Source organism: Mesoplodon bidens, assembly GCF_964165515.1.
Source record: "Mesoplodon bidens genome assembly, chromosome: 2".
Taxonomy (NCBI): domain Eukaryota; kingdom Metazoa; phylum Chordata; class Mammalia; order Artiodactyla; family Ziphiidae; genus Mesoplodon; species Mesoplodon bidens.
In genome coordinates this window covers 151162609-151185934 of record NC_138177.1, presented here as the reverse complement: position 1 = coordinate 151185934, position 23326 = coordinate 151162609, and the positions used below count along the sequence as shown (strand labels likewise).

Here is a 23326-nt window from a genome sequence, read left to right as displayed (position 1 = left end):
GATTATCATCATTGAACAAACATGTTTTTGTTCCAGAGACCAGACCAGGCCTGGGCTCATCGGCACCGAGCAGGTGGTCTGAAATGTCATTTCTCATGGTAGCAGCCTTCCTGGGGCTGTTCATTGGTCTGATTAATCGGAAATGGATCCGCTATCAGGATTAGCAAGGCATTTCTACATCTTAATGAAGGCCGGGTTTCCAGGGTCTTGTGACCCTGGGTGGTGGGATTCCAGGTTGGCCCTGGTGTGTGTATCAAGGTGACGTGGGTGGGCATGGCAGTACAGTGTCCAAGCCCCCTCCCTTCTCCCCCTCCCCCTGCCTCTCTGTGGACACTTTGGGGAGACGTCCAAGCCATCGGAAGGCAATAACCCAGCCAGTGGGAGCCAGGTGGGGAGGGCAGATTTACAGGACAGCATTCACCTGGGAAGACATCCAGAGAAACTTAGGAGGTGGAATGTCTAGGCCTTCAGGACTGATGGTGTGTGGGGGCCGGGGAGAGGTGGAGTCACGGTTTCTGGCTTGAGCCTTGCGGTGGATGGAGGTACCATCACCCTGGTGGAGAGCAGTGGGGGAGCGACGCATCCAGGGGAGATGCTAGGGCTGTTCCCAGCAGCTCTCAGCATGCCTTTGTCCTAGAGCTTGGAATTGATGGGGGGATGGGAGACAGAAGAGTGTAGCAGTTAAAGTATGGACTCCAGACTCAGTCGCCTGGGTTCAAATCTTGGCTCTGCCACTAACCAGCTGTCATGTTAGGCAAATCCCGTAATCTCTGTGTGTCTTGACTTCCTTCTCTATAAGCACAGATAAGTGTAGCACCCAGCTCATGTTCTCACAGCTCTTTGAAGAGTGCCTGGCACATAAGAAGCACTGCATAAGGGTTAGGCGTCGCTACTGTTATTTCCTCTATAGATCTTTCTTGCCCCCCACCCCATGCCTGCCCCCTGTAGTACAGGCCATGTTGGCAGTGACTGTGCCATGATGACTTGGTGTCTCTATCTCTCCAGGCAAACCTGTCTTCATTAAGGTCCCTGAGGACCAGACTGGGCTGTCAGGAGGGGTGGCCTCCTTCGTGTGCCAAGCCACAGGGGAACCCAAGCCGCGCATCACATGGATGAAGAAGGGGAAGAAAGTCAGCTCCCAGCGCTTCGAGGTACAGTCTCGGGTGGGAAGGGGCAGGCAGGGCTCCAGGTCTGCCTATTCTGGGGTCTGGTCCTACCTCACCTGCTCTTGGTCTCCCTCCTTGGGGGCCTTTTGGCAGTGAGAGGATGGCTGACCCTGAGCAGGCTTCTGTGTCCTGAGCAGGCTGTGACCACGTGTCTGTCCTGTGGCAGGTAATTGAGTTTGACGACGGGGCAGGGTCCGTGCTGCGAATCCAGCCATTGCGGGTGCAGCGAGATGAAGCCATCTATGAGTGCACGGCCACCAACAGTCTGGGAGAGATCAACACTAGTGCCAAGCTCTCAGTGCTCGAAGGTACGTGCTGGGGAGGGATGGGGCCTGGTGGGTGCGGAGACTGATGCAGGGATGAGCCAGCCAGCCAGACCCGTCCCCACCGTGGGCTGGGGTGTTTTTATGGAAAGGAAAACTACTGGCCATCCTGGGGTCAGCGAAGGTCAGTGGTGGGCAGGGACGGTCACTGGATTTTTGGCCTGTGCCAAAGCCCGCTGTGTGCCTCGTGTCTTTGTGTTCTGCAGAGCCGGGATGTTGCTCGGTGGGTCTGGGGACTGACTTGAGGTGTGGGGCTGCAGCTACATATCGTTTGGGGTACATGACTCGTGGCAGTGGTTGTGATTTTCATGTGGAACCTGGCAGTAGGCCTCAGAGAGGTGTGTTCCCAGTCACCGTTAGGAGCAAGGGCCCTAAGCTGGAGGCTGGGGCTCCGTATGTGGACTTTAATGACTTCTCTCACTCTGTGGCTCCTCCGTTCATTCACAAACACTCTCTAATGCTGCCTTGTGTCCTGAGAGTTATCTGACCCGGTCCTGCCCTTGAGACTTCAGTCTCCAGTAAGTCCTGCGGGTGTGGCCCAGGGGACTGTGGGGCAGGGTACAGCGTAGAAGGGAGCTGTGGTCTGAGTCCTGGGGACAAGTGGGAGTTGGGTTGGGGACCTCGGCAGGGGAATAGCATCAGCATGTGCCAAGGCCCAGAGGCAGGAGAGAATGGTGCTTTCAAGGAACTCTGAGTGGTTCCGTTTGGTTTTGGGGTGGGGGGGGTCACTGGAGGACACAGAGAAACGGGGAAGAGTAATTCAACATGAGCCTGGAGAGACTGGAGGGCAGATGACACAGGACCAGGCTGAGAAATGAACACTTTCCTGGGGATATAGGAAGCCACAAATAGAGAGTGACATGATCGCCCCCCCCACCCCAGCCATGATGGAGTCATCAGTCTGAATGTGTCTGCCTGTATTTTCAAAATATGGCATTGATTGTTGCTTTTTTAAAAAAAAATTACAGTAACAATACCTGTTCACTGTTGAAAATTTGGTAAGTATAAAATAACACAGGAAAAAATAAAAATCACCTGTTTCTCTTACCTCTACTATTAACTTTTGGTTATTTCCTTACAGTCCATTTTCTGTGCATGCATGATATATGTAACAAAAACAGGATGACATTCTGCTCAATGATTTGTGGACTGCTTTTTAAAAAAACATTTCATGAACATCTTCCTCGCCATTTTTTTCTGCATCATTATTTTTAATGGCTGTGGGTAAGTGTCACGTGCAAGTACCCTAATTTATTTAGCCACTCCCTTATTGTTGGACACATATGTTGTTTCCAGTTTTTTGCTTTTATAAATAAGGTGCTATACGCTTCCTTGTAGATAAGATGTGTTCACCTTCCTGATTATTTCCTTATTCTAGATGCATGGAAGTGGAATTGCTGGATCAAAGTGCACATGCGATTTTAAGCCTTTTCAGTATTTCCAGAAGACTGTGTCAGTTTACACTCCCACCACGCAGGGCATAAGAGGGGCCTCTTTTCTGCTTATCCTCACCAGCAGTGGGAATTATCATTTTAAAAAGTCTTTGCTAAGTTAATAGGCAAAAAATGGCATCTCAATTTAATTTGCATTTCTTTGATTACAGAGCAGTTGAACATCTTTTCATATTGGCCATTTTTACGTTGTGGCTTTATGTGTTCACACACACGTCCATTCAGTAACTCCTTTGTGACTGTGTGTCTGCTGCGAGGCGGGGCAGGGCCCTCCAGCTTAGAGGGGCAGTGGAGGACAGTGGTTAAGAGCAGGGCCTCTCCACCACTTACTCTCTCACCTTGTGACCTCAGGCAAGTAACCATGCCTCTGAGCCTCATTTGCTCGATCTGTAAATAGGGACGTAGTACTTGCCACCCAGGCTGGTAGGGAGGATTAAATAGGAGTTAAGCACCTTGCCGGATTCCAGCATGAATGGTAGCTGCTATTGGGCTGGAAGCAGCACATCGCAAGGGCCAGACGTGTGAGCTGGCTGTACCTGGCGTCTCTGCTGCCTGGCATCATCTGGGTGATAACAGCCCCCACCATCCACTCCTGTGGGGGGCGGGGGGCCCAGAGGACAGGCCCTGGGCCAAGATCCCTGATGGTTGAGTGCTTTCAGGGTGCTCCCTGCCACCCCTGACCTCAGTTTCCCCACTTATGACCTCAGGACAGGTATTTCAGCACTACCCTCCCTCCTGTTGCTGCCTGCCCCAGCAGGAGCCATCTGCCTTGCCCTGGCATTTGGGAGGTGGCTGAAGGGCCAGACTGTGGCTCCCACCCCAGAGGGCATCTCTCAGGCCCTCATATTAAGGGAAAGAGAGCCTTCTTATTAGTGTTGGAAGAAAAGTCCCCCCAAAGCCCCTACACCCCAGTTTTGGCCCTTGCTCTCCCCAAGTCCTCTGTCGGCACTCTCCTATCCCCACCTCTGCCCTGGGCAGCTTTATCTGTTAAAGGGTTGAGGAGGATTGGGATGTTCTTGCAGGGGCTGAGGTAAGGGGGTTCAGACTTGCAGGGGTCTGTTCTTCCAGAGGGGCCTTCTTGGATGAGGGTTTCTCTAGCAGGGGTCTGGGGTCTCTTTGTGCTTCTCGGGGTGGGAGATGTCTGCTGAGGTTGGGAAGCGTGTAGGGCCCTACCCGTGTGCCTGGCCCAGCCGAGATGGAGCCGTGGGCCTGAATGAGCCCCTGCTGCTCCTGAAACACAGCACCCGCAAGATGAAATGCTGACTTACCATGTTGGTCTGCATAACCTTGATCGTCTGGCTCTGGGCATGGCAGAAAGGAGGGGAGAGGGAGGCCTCAAAGGTGCCAGGGGGCGGGGCCAGAGGAAAGCAGCCCCGCCCTGCTGCGCCAGGCCTCCTGTGCTGGCCAGAGAAGCTGGGTGTGTGTAGGAGTTGGGTGGAAGTATGGTGTGACTACAGCTGTGGGCTGGGGCCAGAAGACAGCCAGGGTCACTCCTGGGAGGAGGGCTGGGGAGAGGATGAAGCCGGCTTGGGGGCTGGGAATAAAGGTTGAGTCCCTTACCCGCATCATAAACTGCCTATGGCTCACCACACACTGGGCTCTTCAGGGGAGTGGCCCAGGGCTCTCTGGGGTGACTTGGCTCAGGTGAGGGGTTGCTGCCTCCCAGGCCTACGAGTCCACGCCAAGCTCTCTGCCCTGCCTTGCTCTGTGCCATGCCCAGCTCCCCTCACACTCCGGGAGCACCCCACACCCCTCCCACTTCGTGGCCTTTGCAGCCAGCTCTCTGGGCAGGACTGCCACTCCCAGTGAGTCCCGACTGCCCTGTGATGCCCAGCCGGCTGCTCCCCGCCCCCTAGGCCCCGCTGGGTACCGAGTGGGGGTACCCGGCACAAGCTGGCTGGGGGTGAGCCGCCCAGTGTTCCTGTCTGAGTGGTAATTGAAGCCATTAGCGCACCAGTCTCTCCCTCGCCGGGTAATGGCAGGAAAAGCTCTTCTCACGCCGCACTCTTGAGGCTGAATCACTCCCCCTCCAACCCGCCCGCTGCCGCCACTGAGACAGGGAATCTGACATTTTCTCTCGTGAGGGAGGGGGAGTGGAGGGGGAGGGGAGATGGGCCTTGCTTCCTGGCCTTTCCCTCCAGGGTGTGGGGAAGCCGGGAGGGTCCTGGAGCTCAGTCTGGAGGTTGTGGATTCACGTGGGCCAGTAGGTTCCAGCCGGGCGGTACTGCTACTGTGGTCAGGAAAGCCCCAGAGGAGGCCAGACAGCAGAGGTGTGGGCAGGGCCCTGATGACTTGGGCAGGTTCTGGAAGGGCCAAGAAGGAGGAGGAGAAGGGAAAGAGGGGCAAGGAGGAGGGAAGAGGTCGAGGAGCAGGGATAAGCCGTTTCTGACTTTGTGGTGGGCACCTGGCTCTGGGGCCCCCGAGTGCAGGAGGCAGCATTTGCCTCGTGGTCATGGCTACAGCAGGTAGCGTGCACCCTGCATGTGGTGAGTGCCCTGTGTGCTGTCTGTAAGGCAGTGTGTGTGAGGTGTGTGGTGTGGTGTTACAGTCTTAGGGGCTGTGTGTGCCTTATGGGTTGTATATAAAGCAGGGGGCATACGTCCGGCTGAGTGTGTGTGTGCGCGTGAATGCACACATGCTTGCGCGTACGCACATCAGGCAGTGTGTGTGGGGTGGGGTGTGTACAGCAGGTCGTGTACACCTTATGGCCTGTGTCTGTGGCGGGGGGAGGGGTGCGCAGCAAGCAGCCTGGGCTGAGTGTGTGCGGTCAGTCCGGTGCTGTGGGAGGCCAGAGATGCTGTGTCTGGGCTCATTGTCTCCTGGACCCCACAGGATCCCTGCTCGGAGCTATCGGTCAGCCAGGACAGCTGGACAGAGATGGACGTGGGGCAGAGTGGTCAGGCTGAGCTGTTCTCAGTGCCTCTGAGAACTGCACCTCAGCAGTTCCTCTGCAGCCAGGCCAGAAGGGAGGGGGCCCCAGATAGGGATCCTGCCCAGACCTTGGGACTCTCTCCTCTTCCTCCCCTCCCCTCATCGAGCCCAGGCTCCCTTTCACCTGTTCCCACCTGGCCTTGGTGTCTGCTGACTGGCCAGGACCGCACCGCTCAGGCCACACAGGAATCCAGGTGCCCGCATGGAGTGCCTGGCCTTGCCCGCTTTGTTCCGGATAGGCCCTGCGGGAGGCCAGCTGTGAGGCATGTGGGGTCGTGACTGGGGGAGGTGGGCAGTCCGTGCTGGGCTGGGACCCCCAAGCTCCACAGCTGTTCTCACCCTGGTTTTGGGACTGTGGGATGATGGAGGCCCTCTTGAACCCCACCCACCCACAGCCCCTTTGGAAACAGCCTCAGGGACATGAGGGCTGATGAGCAACATATGACCCTGTCCTGCGGTCCTGGGCTGGCTGAACCTGGAGCGGGGCCAGTACAGAAGCTTGTGTTTTCAGGGTGGGTGGGCGTTTTCCCATGGAGTCATCTCTCCCTGCCCCACCCTCCTCCCTGCCCCTGGCCCAGGCCTGACTTAGGAGGGTGGGGAGTTTGGGTAAAGGGCTACCAGGCAGAGGATGACTCCTTAGGTGGCAAGATGTGCCCCCTTCCTGTTGCCTGCATACGTGTCTAGGTCATGGGCTTGTTTCGAGGAAGCTGGGCCTGTCACCTCCCTGATTTGCATCCATGGAAGATGTAGAAGGAGCCCCAGCACCTAGAATCCAGGCCGGCTTCTGCTCCTCCCCTCGCAGCTGAGGCATGACCTAAGTGCTTCTGGCCCAGTGACTGTGGGATCTGTGACCTGTCCTTCCACCCCCACCCCACCCCCACCCCCGCCGCATCGTGACTGTAGTCGCATTCAGAACCATGCAGATACGAGGCTCTGCAACCATTTCCTGGAGAGATCTGGGCCCCAGGTGTGGGGCTGGGAGAGGTGTCAGTAGGTGGGCACTGCCAGGAGGGTCTAGAAGATCAGACTCCGGGTTTCTTGGTACCTGGGATCCCCCATTTTTTTCTATCTCTGATTTGCGTTCAAGGTCCAAGCGGACTCCCTTCTGAATGGGTCCACTTGTGGGGTGGGCAGTACGCCTGCCTCTTCTGTCAGCCACGGACAATGGACACGTTCCCTGTGCCTAGCCTGCCCCTCCCACCCCTGTGGTCACGGGTGCTTACATGGCCCTGCTGTGCCCATGGCTCCCTCGCCCACTGCCATCTCCCCCAGCCTCAGGACCACAGCGGAGCCAGCACCTCCGGGAACAGCTAGCCAAGTCGGAGGTTTTAAATGCCCCTGCGTGTGTACCTTCCCCATCCCTGGTGAGGTGCCCCCTCTCTCTGGTTGCCAGGGGAAAGAGGATTTTAATCAGGGGAATGACTTGATAAAATTTATGCTTCAGAAAGGTTCCTGGGGGTACAGAGTGGGGTACAGGGACACCAGGGAGAGGCCGGGGCAGCACTGCAGCCCAGGCAAGAGGTGGTAGTGGCCCCAACCCAGGCAGTGGGTAGGGAAGGAAGGGAGACTGGGTTTCATGCAGTTTAGAGAGAGTGGTGGCCTGCCTGGCCACCTGTGGGACTGGGAAGGCGGGAGACTCGGGGTTGCTGGCTCTGGGCCAGGTAGATGGCAGTGCTATTTTCTAAGGTTCAGGTATGGGAGGAGGACCTGGTTTGAGGGGCAAGTTGATGAGTCCACTTAGAAATCTGTTGTATCGGGTGTGCGCAGGCATTGGAGGTAGGGGTGTCAAGGAGGACTGGCACTCTGAGGGACATGTGGAGATGCAGTTTTGAGGGTGGAGAAATGGCATAGCTTACGGAGCCAGAGCCAAGGGGGAGGAAGAGGGCCCGGATGGAGCCCCAGACGCTAGCTCTCCATGTTGGGAGGGGAGTTTGCATAGGAATCTGGTGAGGAGGTGTCTGAGAGGTAGGGGTGAGTCCGTGGAAGTCAAGAGAAAAGCGTCTGGAAGGAGCAGGGAGGGGTGCTGTCGAGAGGTCAGGCAGGATGAACGATGAGACGTGTCTTTTGGACTTAGCTCCGTGGAGTCATGGTTGACCTTGGTGAGCACACTGGCAGGAAGCCATGGGGGTGGCAGCTGGGCTGCAGGGACCTGAGGAGTGAGTGGGAGGCTCTCAGTGGTCTGGAGGGACTGGGCCTGAACCTAGGGGAGTAAAGGGATCAAAAGAGTTGTCCTGGAGTGGGACTGAGGTGGGGACCCCAGGAAGAGTTCGCTGCGGTTCAGGGCCCAGAAGCTGGAATGTGGAAAGGGTACAGGCCTGGGGACGGTCCCCAGGTTCACCTGGGTGTGTGTGGCTGGGAGGCCTCACCAACCAGGTTGTGTAGAGCCCTGTGAGGTGCCAGGGAAGCCCTGGAGGTGGGGGACTGCAAGGGGGAGGCCTCGGCTGCTTGGCTGTTCTCAGCTAGCTTGTGCTGCCGACAGGCCCCAAACAGCTCAGACTCAAAAACAAAACAGGCTTTTAAGATGCCAAGTTTGATGAAATCTGAGTGCTAAAAGAGGTGGGAGTTTTCTCTTAGAAAAAGCTGAAAATCAAGCCTGAAAGCTGCGAAGGGAGCCCAAGGCTCCCCAGGCCCCCCTTACTGCCTGGAAGTCTGGGGGTGGGGTGGGGCTCTCTGGGAGAGTGTGGGAGCCTGCGGGTCTGAGGAGCCCTTCCCACCTGCTAGGGGGTGTCTTAGCCCTGACCTTGCTAAGGATGGAGCTGCCTCAGGGACAGGGCCTGAGGCAGCCTTGGTTTCCTTAGAGTGCCAGGAGGGCTGGGGGGACCAGCAGCCCTGCCACCCACGAGGTCCCCTCATGCGTCTCTGTCTGCGTTTCCCGGCTCCGTCCCTGCATGCGTCTCCAGAGACACGTGTGTCAGCATACGTGTTATCTTTGCATGTCTGCACATGTGTGTTTCTGCATCTCTGCGTGCTCTCCCTCTGGATCTGCTCGCATGAGTCTGTTTCCACAGGTGCTTGTCACTGCAGGTGCCCCTCCGCACGCACATGTAGGTTTCTATTTTTGCACCTGTCTCTTTCTCCACGTATATCTCTGTGGGTCCCTGGTTGTGCATGTATCTAGTTGTCTACGTTCAGAGAAGGGGTGAGGCCAGGCCCAACACTCAGGCACAGGGGAGGGGGTCAGGCCTACAGACGGTGCCACCCCAGGGAGCCTGTGTATGTGTGTGCCTGTGTGTGCCTGCGTGCGCACAGAGCCGCCAGGAAGCTGGGTAAACACGGGTGAGAAGTTCGTGCTGACAGACGGTGCCGCCCGCTCCGGGACCCCGCAAGGCGTCCCCATCTGTCCGCTTCCCTGGTGCAGCCCCCTCCCTCTGGCCCAGACTCCGCCTCAGGCATCCCAGGCTGAGCTGGACAAAGAGACCTGTGTGTGCTTTGTAGGGGGCCTCAGCAGCCCCCTCCCCCAGTCATTGCAGCCAGCCTAGGCTGAGCCCCTGTCCACCTCCACCCCAGCTGCATCCATCAGGCCTTAGCTCCAAGCAGCCTTACCTTCCCACTCTCTCCCCGGACCACAGCCCTTACTCAGGCAGCCCCTCCCTCCCTTCCACCAGAAAGCTCTCCCTGCCTCTCCTGTTCCAGTGTTTCCTATTCTTGCATCTCCCTCCTCCTTCAGGAAGCCACCAAGATAGCAGGTGAGCTGTGGAGTTGAACTGATCCAGCTCCACTGCTGCTGTGGGGACCTCAGCCAATCTCTTGACCCTCTCTGAGCCTTAGGCTCCCAACACCCATCCTCCAACCCCCCCACACCCTGTCACCTTCCTCTGCCCAGTGGGGATAGCAGGGAAGAAGGGGTCAGGGTTCCCACTGCAGTATCTAAAGACCATCGCAATTCATGCACACGTGCGTACCCACCACAGGTACACAGATCTGTGCGGGCAGACACTAGGAATGTGTGCGCCCTACATATGCATACAGGCAGAATCCACAAACGGCTGTAGAGGCTCCCCAGTACCTCTGAGGCCCCCTAAAGTCCCCATGGGTTTCTCTTTCCTTCTCGGGGACCCTTTTATCAGAGGATGGATAGACCTCGCCCCAGAGGCACAGACACTGCGGAAGTCTGGCACTGAGACTGCGAGGCAGGTGTAGGGACTTCCCGGCGCTGTGCACACTAGGGGGGCAGCCCCCAGCTACGCGTCGGTTGAGCGTGAAAGAAGCTGGACTTCCTGGGGTTGGGGAGTGGGGTCCTGAGAAGGGGCGCCGTGCCTCCACCCAGGCGGGGGCAGGAGTGGGGGCAGCGGCTCGGACCGCAGATGCGCGCCCCGCGTGGACACGGCATGTGCCGCATGCCGCCTTTCCGCCGCGGCGCAGAGTCTCCGCCGTTGCCATAGTTACCGGCGGCCTGGAAGGGGGAGGGACCCTTCCTCTCCTGGCGCTCCGCAGCCCCTCCGCCCTCAGGACGGGTTTTGAGGGGATTCGGCGGGACCCGTAGATGCATGTGTTGGAACGTGGGTGCATTCCCGAGGGCGGCCATGTGTGGGGGACAGTCGTGTTCGTTTTGCAGTAAATAAAAACGCTGCGGCGTGTGTGCAGGGGTCTGCAGCGGAGCTGCGGGCCTGAAGCCCAGCCGGCAGAGGGCGTGGTACGGGGCAGGATAGTGGCTGGCTCCCCCAGGACTACCCTGAGCCCTTCCGGCGCCGGCGCCCCTACCCTGACAGGCGAGGAGTCCCACCACCTGGTCTCATGCCAGCCCCACCTCGACTTAACTCTGTGACCTTGGGCAGGTTCCGAGATATCTACACCCCCATTTGCTCACGTACCTTACGTAGTTTCAGTAAAATCATTTTGTAAAGCATTTTAACGCGGTACCTGGAACTAGTAAATGCTCCATAAACCTAACCTTTATCCCTCATATCTGGACTTCTGTTTTCCCGGTTGTTGATAGGTTTGGAGTGATCATGCAACGTCAGCCTGAGGAATTTGCCCTGGTCCTTAGCCTGAGTGGTTCAGGCTACAGTGGCCCCAAGCTCCTGTGGCTCCTGGGCGGGGTAGGGGGGAGCGGTGGGGAGGCGGGGGTGAAGAGGATAAATGTCACAGTCTGGTGGTGGGTCAGTTTACACCAACCTGCCCAGTGCTCAGCTTGTCCAGAAACACGCGGGCATCGGTAATGGCTGCTGTCCTTGGCTATATTTGAATGTGCCGGAGGCCCCCGCGGGTGAGCGTAGAAGGAAGAGCCAACAGCAGGTCACTCCCGAGGGGCTGGAGTCCTCCTGTGAGACACGCTTCCCTTCCCCAAGGTGCAGAACTACAGCCTTTTGACTTGTGCCTGGAAGCCTAGTTGGCACAAGGGACTGGCTTTTGGGTCCCGCTGTTTTATGGACAGCTCTTCACACACGCCAGTTTTAGGCTCTGGCGGTTGTGCCTGAGGGATGATCTGAGCCAAGGACAGAACCACTGAGGGCACGATAATTGAGGGAGGAAAATTAATTGTCCTTAATTTGGCACAAATCCCAAAGACTTTCCCCGTGTTAGGAATTCAGAGTATATTCCCAGGACACAGGGCTGCAGATGTTTGTACTTCTTCCCTTCTCCTTGAGCAGCACCTTGTGGGTAGAGATGAAGGCGAGCTGACTCCTGGGCCCTGACTCTGGCAGGCCCTGCCCGCCTCCCTCCTCCACTGCTCTGGAGGGCTGAGCAGGTAGGATTGAGGTCTGGGAAGAACTAGACTGGTGTCCCAGTGGGCTAGGATGGCTCCAGCAGCCCTGAGTGTCCCCTGGCTGTTGGGGAGGGCAGGGAGGGTGGAGGTGGACGGAGCCCTGCCTGGGCCTTCCTGGAAAAGCAAGTGACGGCAGGACCAAAGGAAGCTGTTCCCCTGCTTGGCGCATCCCAAGTCCTGCTTCATTTCCATCCTCCCTTTCCTTGCCACTGTTAACGTTGTCCTTTTAAAAATCAGAGCTAAAAGTCAGGACGCTGTGGAATCATATTTACAGCCAAGGACACGCTGGGTTCATGTCTGGAACTTAAAAGGGCTGCAGGTGGGGAAGTGTTCTGCCAGTTACCGGGAGAAGCTGGGAGGCGAGACCGTGCTGGGAGTCCTACTGCTCCCCAGCCCGAGACACCCCCTTCTCCTGACAGGCCCACAGTCTCTTAGGGATGCCCCAGGCGGCTGGAGCCTCGGCAGAACGCCCCCTGGGATGTGGCAGCAGATAGAGCGATGTCGTGCCCCTGCTGCTGAGGCTCCTCCAGCTTCCTCTCCTGCCTGCCCACCAGCCAGCCCCCCTGGGTCTCTGGGGGGACCAGCCCCGCCAACCTCTACTTTCCTCCCTTCTGAGGATCCCACTTGTCTTTTCCCTGGCACAGGAGCCTGACCTCAGCAAACATCCCCACACGCTCGTCTTGTGCTGGGCCTGCAGGAGGGAGACGGGAGCGGTGCTGGTCTCCTGGTCTCCCCCACCATTTAGCCCCGCTCCCCTGCCAGGAGACTGACAAAGGACAGGGTTCCCCTTCCCGCATTGGGTGTGCCTGGCATCCACACTGGCAGAGAGGCTTTGCCAACTTCTCACACTCACTCTGTGGTTTGCTCCTGGAAGGGAGCGCCTCTCGCCAGCCCAGGACGGGAGAGGGGGCCCCAGACCCAAGTCTTGGTAGCTGTCTGCCCCCAGTGGCCCAGTCCTTGCTAGTTATAATAATAACGTCTACCAACAGCCATTGGGTTCGGATTCTTTGTCAGGCACTCTCCAGCACCTTATGTGTATCGTTGCGTGTAGTCTTCACAACGGCTTTACAAGGAGGGCACTTGAACCCTGTTTATAGATAAAAATGGATAAAGGGAGAGGATTAGTAACACTCCCAGGTCACAGAGCTAGTGAGTGACGGAGGTGGGAGCTCCACTTGGTCTGTACTCATCCAGAGCCTGTGCTACCAGCCCAGTGTGTGCTCCCAAGGGTGCAGAGTGGGCAGCCTTGCCCCATCCCTGGCCCCTCAGGGCTGATGCACGAGTCCACGTGTAGTGAGAGTAGGGGTGTGCTGCTGCGGTCCATGCCTGTTGCTCTCATGGAAGTGAGCCCTCAACCCCTGGCAAGCCGGGAGAAGGCAGCCGTGGAGTTTTGCCCCCCTCGTCAACTTTTGGTGTCCTCACAGGGCGTTTTTATCTCTTTAGCCTCCACGTACTCAGACATGGTCCCCAGGCCTGACCATGGCTTCCAGGGTCAGGACTGAGTGAGGGAGGAGGGTCAGGGTCAGGACCGGGGGTCGAAGGTGGGTCATTGGTAGGGCAGAGGGTGCCCAGTGTCGGGGCCAGAACCCAGGCTATGACGTGGGGCTCTGCCACGTGGTGGAGCTGAAGGCTGGATACAGGCAGTGGAGGGGACACTGCACATGCAGGAGAGGGAGTGGGGGCTGAACAGCATGGGGAGCCTTTGGGTTGAGTTGTGGCTGTTGATGCCACTGTGTGAGCCCTAGGCTCCCTACAGCCCAGCATCCGTGGAGCACTTTCTGCTGTGGCCAGGAGAGCCTCAAGCCTCATTTTCCCAGGCCCCGGAGAGATAAGTGCTCATGTCTGCAGTCCGAGGCATTGCTTCTCAGACCCGGAGACTTCCTGACAAGGCAGGGTGGGCCCCACGGTAGCTCCCTGGCCCTGTGAAGGGCAGGGCTGGGCAGTGGGGCTCGGGACTCTGGTTCCTCATGTCAGGGCAGGCTTCATGCTTAGAAGTCAGGGCAGAGATAAGTCGATCCCAGCCACCCGGGGAGTCTTAGGGTGGTCCTCGTGAGCAGGCAGTGCCAGCCCTAACGTGCGCATCTGCTCTTTATCTGCAGAGGAACAGCTGCCCCCCGGCTTCCCCTCCATTGACATGGGGCCTCAGCTGAAGGTGGTGGAGAAGGCCCGCACGGCCACCATGCTGTGCGCAGCAGGCGGGAATCCAGACCCTGAGATCTCTTGGTTCAAGGACTTCCTCCCTGTGGACCCCGCCACGAGCAACGGCCGCATCAAGCAGCTGCGTTCAGGTGAGCAGAGGGCGAGGGTCAAGGGGCCGTGCAGGCTTCAGGAAAGGCATCAGGCCGGAACCCAGCGCAGCCTTCCCTCTTGGGCCTGGGTGCCTGGGAGCCACGGGAGGCCTCAGCCTGGGGCTGACCCTCCAGGGCTGAGCAGAGGGCGCCTAGTGGGCGGGCCAGATCCTGCTATAGGCCCACCTGGCCTGCCCAGGAAGAAAGCTTGGCAGCGAGGGCTGGTCACCTGTGATTCTTTCACCTCCCGGGATTGTCAGACTCCAGACTTCAGTCCAGCTCTGCTCCTTGAGGCACAAGTGTTGTTCCCAGCCTGGTGTTGGGCTCTGCGAAGGTGCTCTGTGGGCACTCATCCTCCACCTTCCCTGGAGCCTGGCCTGAGGGGGGCCTGGGTGATGCTTCTCTTTGCTTCTTCAGACGGCAGGGAAAGAGGCCAAAGATGCCTGATTCATCAGGCTTCAAAAGGCTGGACCTCAGAGGCTTGGAGCCAGGGGGATGTGCTGCCATCCCTCGGCCACCAGGGCCACCTGTCTCCTCTGGATGTCTCAGTCGAGCCAGCTTGGAGCCCCGCGAGCAAGGATGCCGCCTTGACCGGGCAGGAGGTGTCGCCCCGTCGATCGATCTGCCTGCGAGGCTCCCGCCAGGATAATTGATTCAGTTTTTTTGTGGGAACAGAGCAGGCGGGAAAGGAGCCTTGGAATCCCCTTAGCTGCAATTCTGCATCTGCTGCCAGCATGGGCTGCACTGATAGACCTTGGTCCAGGAGCCCTCCTGCTAGCTGTGGGATGGCGGACCGAGGCAGGATGGCTCGGGCAGCACCAGCCAGAGCCCCCCCTGCCCATCACCTATGGTGTCGACACCGCAAAGGAGGACATGACTGTGCCCCTTTCAGGGCCCTGCAGGCTGCAGAGGTGCCCCGCCACTGCCTGGGCTGCCAGCCCCTCCTCACCAACTTCTGCCAGGTGGGCACCCCTGTGGTGCCCAGGGGAGGAGTGAGGGATAAGCCACCCAGCAGGGGCAGGATTCTGGCCCCAGCCACGGCCACCTGAGACAGCCTGTGAAGTGTTAGCTCATTTAATTTAATTTAAAACTCAACAAGATGGAGGCAACTGTAGTGCAGTTAATTAAAACAGCTATAATCAAGGCAGGAAACGGTCCACCAGCATTTGCGGCCACTGCCCAGCGCGGCACAGTGACCGCCATGGTTCAGCTCATCTCCGTTTCCCCGCAGCCCCCAGGCAGGCTTCCCAAGCAGCCAGATGGTCCTCCCCGCAGACCTGGCCTCTGCCCGGAACGGCGCTGACCGTGGCAGCAGTTCTGGGAAGGCAGGCTGTCTCACACGTTCGTTCGTTAAGTGTTTATGTCGTGCTTGCTGTGTGCCGGGCCCGGTGGCACCCATTCACGGCCCTGTGAGTCAGCTCCCGCCCAGGACTCCCCTGGATGCTGCTCGCCAGCCTCCTCAGCCTCTCGGCAGCTGCCAACACCCTCCCTCCCTCTTAGCCACTCTCTCCTCTGTCTCCCTGGCTTCCCTCTTACTTCTCCAAGTGCCCCTTCTCCGTCTGCCCAGCAGCCCCTCCTGCTCGTTCCTCCAGCCGGGGAGCCTGTGAACCCTGCTCTTATCCCATAGACACAGCCGTTCCCCCGCCAGCTCGCCCACCCTTACAGCTTCAGGTATCATTTACCTCCACTCCTGAGATTCCCAGTTCTGCCTAACCCAGACGTCTTGCTGGAGTTCTAGACTAAAACACCCATCTGCCTTCTGGGTGTCACCTTGACTGTGAAGGGTGGTAACTTCCTTCCCAAACAGCGGTGCCCTTCTCCCACTGACCCTCTCTCTGTTGAGTGGCAGCCCCTGTAACCTGAAACCTAGGACACACTGCAACTCCTACTCCATGTAAGGAACCGCCAAACCCTCTTGATTTGTCACCCACATAGTTCTCAGTTGGTCCCCTTTTCTCCTTGTGCTGCCTTGGCCGTATCCCAGGTCACCAAACACTGCTCTCCCTGCCTCCAGACTCTCCCCCTGAATCCATCCTGCAGCACTGGCGGAGTTTTCTGCCTGCACCCTCTGTGCTCTGACAAGCCCAGTGGCGTCTTATTGCCTCCATGGTCAGGTGCACACTCCTGAACAAGGCACACAGAGCCCTTCTTGCTCTCCCCCAGCTCACATCTCCGGTTCATCTCAACCCCAGCTGTCATCTTCCCCAGCTCATGTCATCAGGTCCCGGCTGCACTCACTAGCTCTTTGGCCTCGCTTAAGTTATTTAACTTTGAGCTTCAGTTTTCTCCTCTTTAAAAAGGAGTTACAGTGAGGATTAAGTGAGACAAAGGTAGTGAGAGCTGTAGTTGACTGGCGTGTGTGATGAGGTTCCGTGAATGGGGCTCTTTGTAGCTCCGGCCACTCCCTGACTTGCACTGAGCCCCCGACCACATCCTCGCCCTCTGCTCACATTCACTGGAACGTGAAGCTCCCCTTCTCTGCCTGAGACCTGCTCCTTCAGGACTCACCCTGCTTTGTGTTGTCACCATCTGGCTCCAGCTCTGCTCACTTAGGCTGGGCACTCTGCAGGGAGGGCCTGGGATTGGCTCCCGTCTGTGAGGGCCCCGCAAGTGGCCAGCACAAGCCCCGCTATAGGACAGGTATCTCTGAGCCCTTAGGATGATTTCCTGAACGTGACCTTTGGGCCCTGTCCTTTCAGACTAACGTTCATTCCCCCTGCTTCCCAGGTCCAGGGAAGACTTTCTTGTTTGACCTTTCCTGCCTCCTGGAAGCTGTGACCTAAGGGTAGTGGGCCCAACGTCCAACTCCTGGGATGGCACCTGAGGGGCCTCAGTCATCCCACCTCCGCAGTAACTGACAGGACTCCCTCCATCACTGCCTGACCCTGGGCCCTGACCCTTGACCCAATAGCTGCTGCCCCCATCCTGTACCATTGAGAAGTGTGCTGGGGCTGTTTCATGCACATTTGACATCCCTGTTGGAGTGGAATCGGGCCCCTGAGCGCTCGGCTTTTACAGGGGCCTCACGGTTTACGCATCACCAACAGTTTACAAAGTGCTTTCCTGCCTTTGGTTGCACTTGATTCTCCTGCAACCCTGAGAAGTAGGACAGTTTGTGATTATCATGCCTACTTTACAGCTGAGTTAGGGAGTCACCCACCCCGGGTCACGTGGAGATCCGAGGCCGGGGAGCTCCCCTGGGACGGCATCCAGGGGGCTTCTGTCACATCTGACTAACCTGGAGCCTGGGGACTCTGCTAGGGCCCCAGAGCGCCATAGTCTCGTCCTCTCCAGACCTCAGGCCCGCCCTGACCAGTACCCAGAACTCCTCAGGCATCTGCGGGCCGAGCCCCAGCACGTGTCACCAGGGCGTGAAGAGCTGGAGAGGAGGGCAGTTGGCAGCGTGCGCGGCCCAGGCACGAATTCTGCTCGACAGGCGCCTTCTTCTCCGAAGCGATGCCACCTGCCGCCACAACCTGAGCCTCTTGGAGAATTTGAACTTGAGGCCCGGTGTGGGCCCTGGAGGAATGGGCACGAGCTCAGGGAGAGTGGAAGTCAGGAGCGGGCAGCATCACTGGAGCAGCGAGGGGGCTGACCTCCAAGTGGGGCTCCGAGCCACTGCTGTTGGCCCTGCACTCTGCCAAGCCTGGACAGGCCCCTGTGGGACACCGCCGGTGCTCCGCTCCTCCCGGCGCCTGCGTGTGCACGCCGCCATCCCCGTTACCCGGGAAGACCACCTGTCCACCCTGTCCACTGCTCACCCTGACACCTGAGCCGGGATGCCGGCATCGGGTGCGGGAAGAGACCCGCTGTCCCAGCGGATGGGACTCTGCGGTGGGCCTGAGGGCTGCAGCCCCTGCTCCATCCCACCATCAGCCGGTCTGTCAGGAGGGCCACTCTCAGTGATGGTCCCTTTTGTCTGAACACACTGGCACCCCTCAGGGGCAATGTGAAATCCGGGGGACCCTCCAGTCTCCCACACCCACCTCGGGAAATGGAAAAGGCAGATTCTTTCCGTTTGGTGGGGAAACGACTTTTCGGAGAGGCCCAGAGACTTGTCACACAACAGGCTAGGTTTCGGAAGAGCTGAGGCCGGAAGCTAGGGTGTCCCAGTCCTGGAGCATCTACGCTGCCACCCCTCCCTCTCCCCGTTCCCCTCCCCATCCCAGGTCAGGCCTGGACTGTAGGAGTCGATCAGCCGTGTGGACTTTTTGGTCTCGGGACCCCTGATTGTAAATATCAGAGGACCTCCAAGAGCTTTTGTTTGTGTGGGTTTTATTTATCAGTATTTGCCATATTAGATGTTAAGACTGAGAAGATTTTAAATATTTATTAATCCACTTCAAAATAATTAAAAATCCCATTACATGTTAACGTAAACAATATTTTTTAATGGACAATAATTATATTTCGTGAAACAAAAGCATTAAGTGAGAAGAGTGCCCCTGTTTTACACTTTTACAAATCTCTTTAATTTGGGGTTTAATAGAAGACAGCTGGATTCTCATACCTGCTTCTGCTTTTGGTCTATTGTGCTATCACATGTCCTGAAGCCTCTGGGAAACTCCACTGTATGTTCTTGAGAGAACAAAAGTGAAAAAGGCAAAAAGCTTCTCAGTATTATGAAAGTGGCTTTGACCTTGCGGACACCCCGAAGGGGCCTCTGGGACACTGAAGATCTGTGGACCACGCTTGGAGGATCACGGTGATGATGGTTCTTCCTGGACAGCCTCTGCGTGCCTTGCACACAGCCCAGGTCCCAGCAGCCGCCTTGGCCTTGTCTCCAGCCTCTGTGTCCAGTGGGAAGGCTGTGAGCCAGACCTGGTTAGTTCCTGCCACCTCATAAGCTGTGTGACCTTTGGCTTTGGGCACTTGCTGTTCCTCAGCCTCTGTTTCCTCATTCTTACTGAGATGGATAATTCCTCAGTGGGTGTCTTCAGGTTCAATGAGATAGTAACCAGTGTTTGTCTCCCTGCACACTTCCCTCCCCAGAAGTGGGCGGGGCTGACCTGGGCCTGCCCACAGGCCCCTCACTCCTCTGGATGGGGCAGTGGTAGAAGAGGGGGTCCCTGTTGGGAAGGGAACGTGTCCAGACCTCATAATGGCCCCACACCAGGCATTTGCAGGGTGAGCATCTGGCTCTCTAGGCTGCTGATTCCCAGGGTTACAAGGCAATGAACAGGCAAGGGGCGGGGGCGGGGAATGGCCCCTGGCTCTCACCAATCAGGTGGGGGGACTCTGCAGTCAGTAGGTTTTTAGCAAGGTCGGGTGGCTTTACAGGGGTCTGCCACCGGGTGGTGAGTAGGGGGCCGGTGTGTGTGTTTGTGGAGGGCTGGTCTGGTGATAGCCTGAGGTGAGCTCTCCCTTTAGCCCTTTCTTTGGTCTGCTTCAATGCCCTGCTTTGGGTAAGTGCTCTGTTTTGAAATCCTACTCACCTGTGGAATCTGGGGAGCCCTGCAGGGTGGGGTTATATCGCCTCTTCTCTTCACCTTGCCCTTCCACTGAGCTCAGCTGGTGGAGTCTGCAGGAGCCCTGACTCACCACCCTGATTCCCGGCACCCCCAGCCCTGCTGGCCCAGCCTCAGTCTCCCCCTCCTCAGAGCCGTGCCAGCGACCTGGGGAACACAGCTTTGCCTACACGAAGCCTGGTGCTTGCTCACACCTAAGCCACGCCTCAACTTCTCTGTATATTTAAGGCCCTCTCATGTTTTATTTTATCTGATTTGGCTTTCCTTCCTTTTGTACTAATGCTTCTCTCTGATCTTATTTGCATTCAAATTACCTCGCCAGGTGGTTCACCAATCAGAGGTAAGAATGCTGTCCGTGCATCTCGCCACACCACGCCTCGCCGCCACCGCCGTCACCACCACTCCATCCCGTCCAGTCCCGTCCGTCACCTCCCGCATCCCCATCCCGACCTCTCCAGCCTCCTCATCTCCAGCTCCAGCCCCTTCAGCACCACCGGCCACCACACACATCCACTCTCAGCCATCCCCTCCTGTGACTCATCCATTGCAAGTCTGGATTGTGGAGATACTCGGCTCATCCCTGTCTTGGGGCTGGAAGCCCAACTGCCCAGGTCTTCTAGGCCAGCCCCACAGAAGGGGCTCTGTTGGCTCCTGCAGGGAAGCCAGGCCCTGGTCCTCAAGGCTGGCCAGAGACAGAAAGTCTTCCCATGAGGTGGGGGAGCATGACCAAGCCTTGCCTTCCCTCTTGAGAACCTTCTTTGTCTTGGGCCCTCAATTATTACTAAGTTCCCCGTTAATATCCCAGCCCTGTAGTGGAATGAGGATCCCCCTGTAAATCCCCCAGCTCAGCAAACGCTAGGAGGGACGCGCAGTTAAGACTTTAATGTAGAGGCTGGGATGACAACAGAAATAAATAGGATCCTAGGTAGCCTGATCCCCTGACCTATCGGCCCCAGCTGCTTTCATGCAGCAGGACCCTACATTCTGCGGTTCCAAGCCCGGACTGTACTCAAAGGTCCGGTTCGAGTTTGACTCACCTCAACTCCTTTAAAAACTCAATTTCTCTCTCAGAAGTCTGTTTCCTCTTTAAGTCAGGGCCAGGGCCCCACCTCCCTCATGGGGTCGTGAGGATTAGAGGAGAGGAAGAGGATTTGGGCAATGTCTGGCCCAGAGCAGGCACCCTGTAAAATGGTTGCTTCCATAATGCTTTTATTCAGTATTCTTGGGCACATCTAGACCCTCAGAGTTTAGGGCCAGGCTGCTCTTGGACCACAAGATGTGGCTGGGTGGAGCAGCTGCTCCCCTGTGGTGCATCTTGTCCATCACCCGCTGAGGACAGGACTCAGCCTCCGGATCCCCCCGCCCATCCTTTCAGCCTGTGCTGACTCTTCAGTGCCCCCACTGCTGGGTCTTGGTCTTGGTTCCAGATTTGGGGATTTCTGTGTGCAGTAGGCTCAGGGTCTGTGTTGGGTCCCTTGACCAGTCCTGGCTCTCACTGCAGGGGAGCCTCCTCCCCGAGCAGGGATCCCACCCAGGTACCACTCCCTGCTCCCGCCTGTGGCACCAGCTGCCCCCAGCTGAGCTGACCCTGATATAGCCCCTCTCCCTCTGGCCAGGGCCCTGAGCCCCACCTGCTTGAATGAATATTTTCTGTGACAACGTCCATCCATCCCATAAACATGACCTGTTGAGTGCCCATCGGGGCTGTTCTCGCAGGAGATGGGTATTTGGCACAGGCCCTGGGCCCTCACACTCCCTGATGCTGGTGGGGAGGGCTGCCCAGGACCACAGAGCAGGCCAGCCCTTTTTCCCTTGGTATCAGGGCCCAGCCTGGGCACCCGTCTCCCCACCTCCAGCTCCTAGCCCCTTGGATGTTCGCGCCCGTCCTGCTGTCCCAGGTCTGGGTGGTGGAAGGGGGTGTCGGGCGGTGAAGGGGCTGTAGCTCAGACGCAGTGGCCCTCCCCTGGGGCCTGAGCCATGAGAGCGTGGCCTGGAACTCTTCTAGTGGCTCCGGTCAGGTCAGGTCAGGTGAGGTCAGGCAGTTCTGTGTGTGTCCTGTGTGGGCGTGACTGTCAGCTGGCCTGGGCTCTGGGAGGGGTAGGTCTGTGCAGGCAGTGGTTTTTGTCAGGCTGTGTCCTGTGGGGTTGTTAACTGTCCATCGGACCGTCCTGTGTGGGTGTGATTGTCTGTCGGCTTGTTCCAGGGAGCGGGCGTTGCTGGTCCCTCGGGATGTTCCTTGTCACAGACGGCTTGCCCGGTGTGCTCTCACCAGCAGAGTTCTCAGGCGTTTACTGCCAGGGCTGGAGGTGGCCAAGTTGGCTGGTTTCACCCCCATCTCCCACCCCGCCTTCACCTCGGCCTGCCTGGCCTGGACCTGCCAGGACTGGCCCCAGCCCTTTCCTCCACCCTCTGTGAGCGTCCTTTTCAGCGACACCCCCAGTCCCGGCTCCTGTCTGTGCGTCTGTGGCCAGAGCAGCCCTTCAGGGCGCTGGCCCGAGTGCGAGCTGCATCCTCCATTAGCCTCCTGAATTATGCAGGAGCCGTGGTGGGTCGAAGCACTTTAGCAGGACCAGGCTGAGGAGAGGAGCCGGAATGGGTGGGGCTGGTGGGGGGGAGGGGGGAGGGGGGTGCTGGGAGCAGAGGCTGCCGGGCACCAGGCCCCCAGGGCCACCCCTTCTTTCCTGTGGGTTCAGGTGGGCGGCAGAGTCTCAGGTCTTGCTGAGGAGGGCATTGCATGCTCAGAGGTCCCAGGCCAGCCGGTCTACAGGCTGTCCCACCCACGCCTGGCTCCACAATACTCTGATGGGGATGCTTGTTGGCAAACAGGCTCCAGTACCAGCCAGAGTATGGCAGACACTCAGTGGAGTTGGGGGATGGGGTGGAGCCCCTGGCCGAGCCAGCAGGCCCAACTGGACCGCGCGTGGGGCGGGATTGTGCTCCAGAGCACGACCCTCCGTTCTGGCCAGGAGGCCTCCGGGCTTGTCAGGGAGAGCTTCCCGGAAGCAGCACCAGTGCCGGGGTGTGGCCCTGAAGTCTGCAACATCTGGTCAACACAAGCCTCAGATGCTGTCGAGACCCCTCCTCGGGTCGCAGGCCTGACCGTTGTCTTTGTGTCCCCACAGGTGCCTTGCAGATTGAGAGCAGCGAGGAGTCGGACCAAGGCAAGTACGAGTGTGTGGCGACCAACTCCGCAGGCACACGCTACTCGGCCCCCGCCAACCTGTATGTGCGAGGTAAGGACCCCGGCGGTGCCCAGCCCTGACTCTACGGAGCTGAGCTGCCCTCGCCGGGCTTGCTGCCCCGAGCCTTGGTGTGGACTTAGTGGGCTGCCGTGGGCCCAGTCTCTCCTCCTTTCCGCCTCTTTCTGCAGCGGCCGTAGCAGCAGCAGCTCCCACTGGGCAAGCTCCTAACATCCACCCCGACTTTGCCTTCCTCCCGCAGGCCCTTTGGGAAACAGACACTCTTGGGAGCATTTGTATCTCTTGTAGATCCTGCCTCATGGGCCCAGAGCCCCGCGGGAGTCTAGAGCCTTCCGAGCAGACGTGCGCGCGTGCGTGCGTGCGTGTGTGTGTGTGTGTGTGTGAGCAGGCACACATGTCTGTGTGTGAACGTGTACACACCTGCCTGGTCTTCCTTGAGTGTGTCCTGCCCACCCCAGCAGGGTGGGCTCCGGGCCAGGTGTACCTGCCTTCTGACCAGGTTTGCCTGGGGCCTTCCCGGAGGAGGAGCCAGCTGTGCTTTGTCATCAGCCAGGACCCTGTGTAAGGGGTCAGGCCGAGGCAACTTTGAGCCCCTACAAGTGAGCACCTAGTGTGTTTTAGGTGTTCCTGGCTGGGACTTCGTGGATCCCACACTTTCACAAGTCCGGGTACCCAGCAGAGAGGGTCTGGGGACTGTTTTGGCCTGTCCAGTCTGTTACGCTCACATCCCCAGGGGAACCAAAGCTGGCCACCTACCCCTTCCTGAGAACACTGGGTTTTGTGTGCACGGTG

At 58.2% G+C, this 23326-nt stretch overlaps 1 protein-coding gene across 2 annotated transcripts in view; it reads left to right on the top strand.

The window, feature by feature from the left end:
* The window catches only part of PTPRF (protein tyrosine phosphatase receptor type F), an 85947-nt gene that overhangs the window by 22146 nt on the left and 40475 nt on the right, over positions 1 to 23326 (top strand). For both annotated transcript variants that reach the window (XM_081225611.1, XM_081225610.1), the window contains exons 4-7: positions 1006 to 1151; positions 1333 to 1474; positions 13678 to 13866; positions 22457 to 22567. In XM_081225611.1, coding sequence (XP_081081737.1) covers positions 1006 to 1151; positions 1333 to 1474; positions 13678 to 13866; positions 22457 to 22567 — 588 coding nt within the window. The remainder of the gene's footprint in view (positions 1 to 1005; positions 1152 to 1332; positions 1475 to 13677; positions 13867 to 22456; positions 22568 to 23326) is intronic.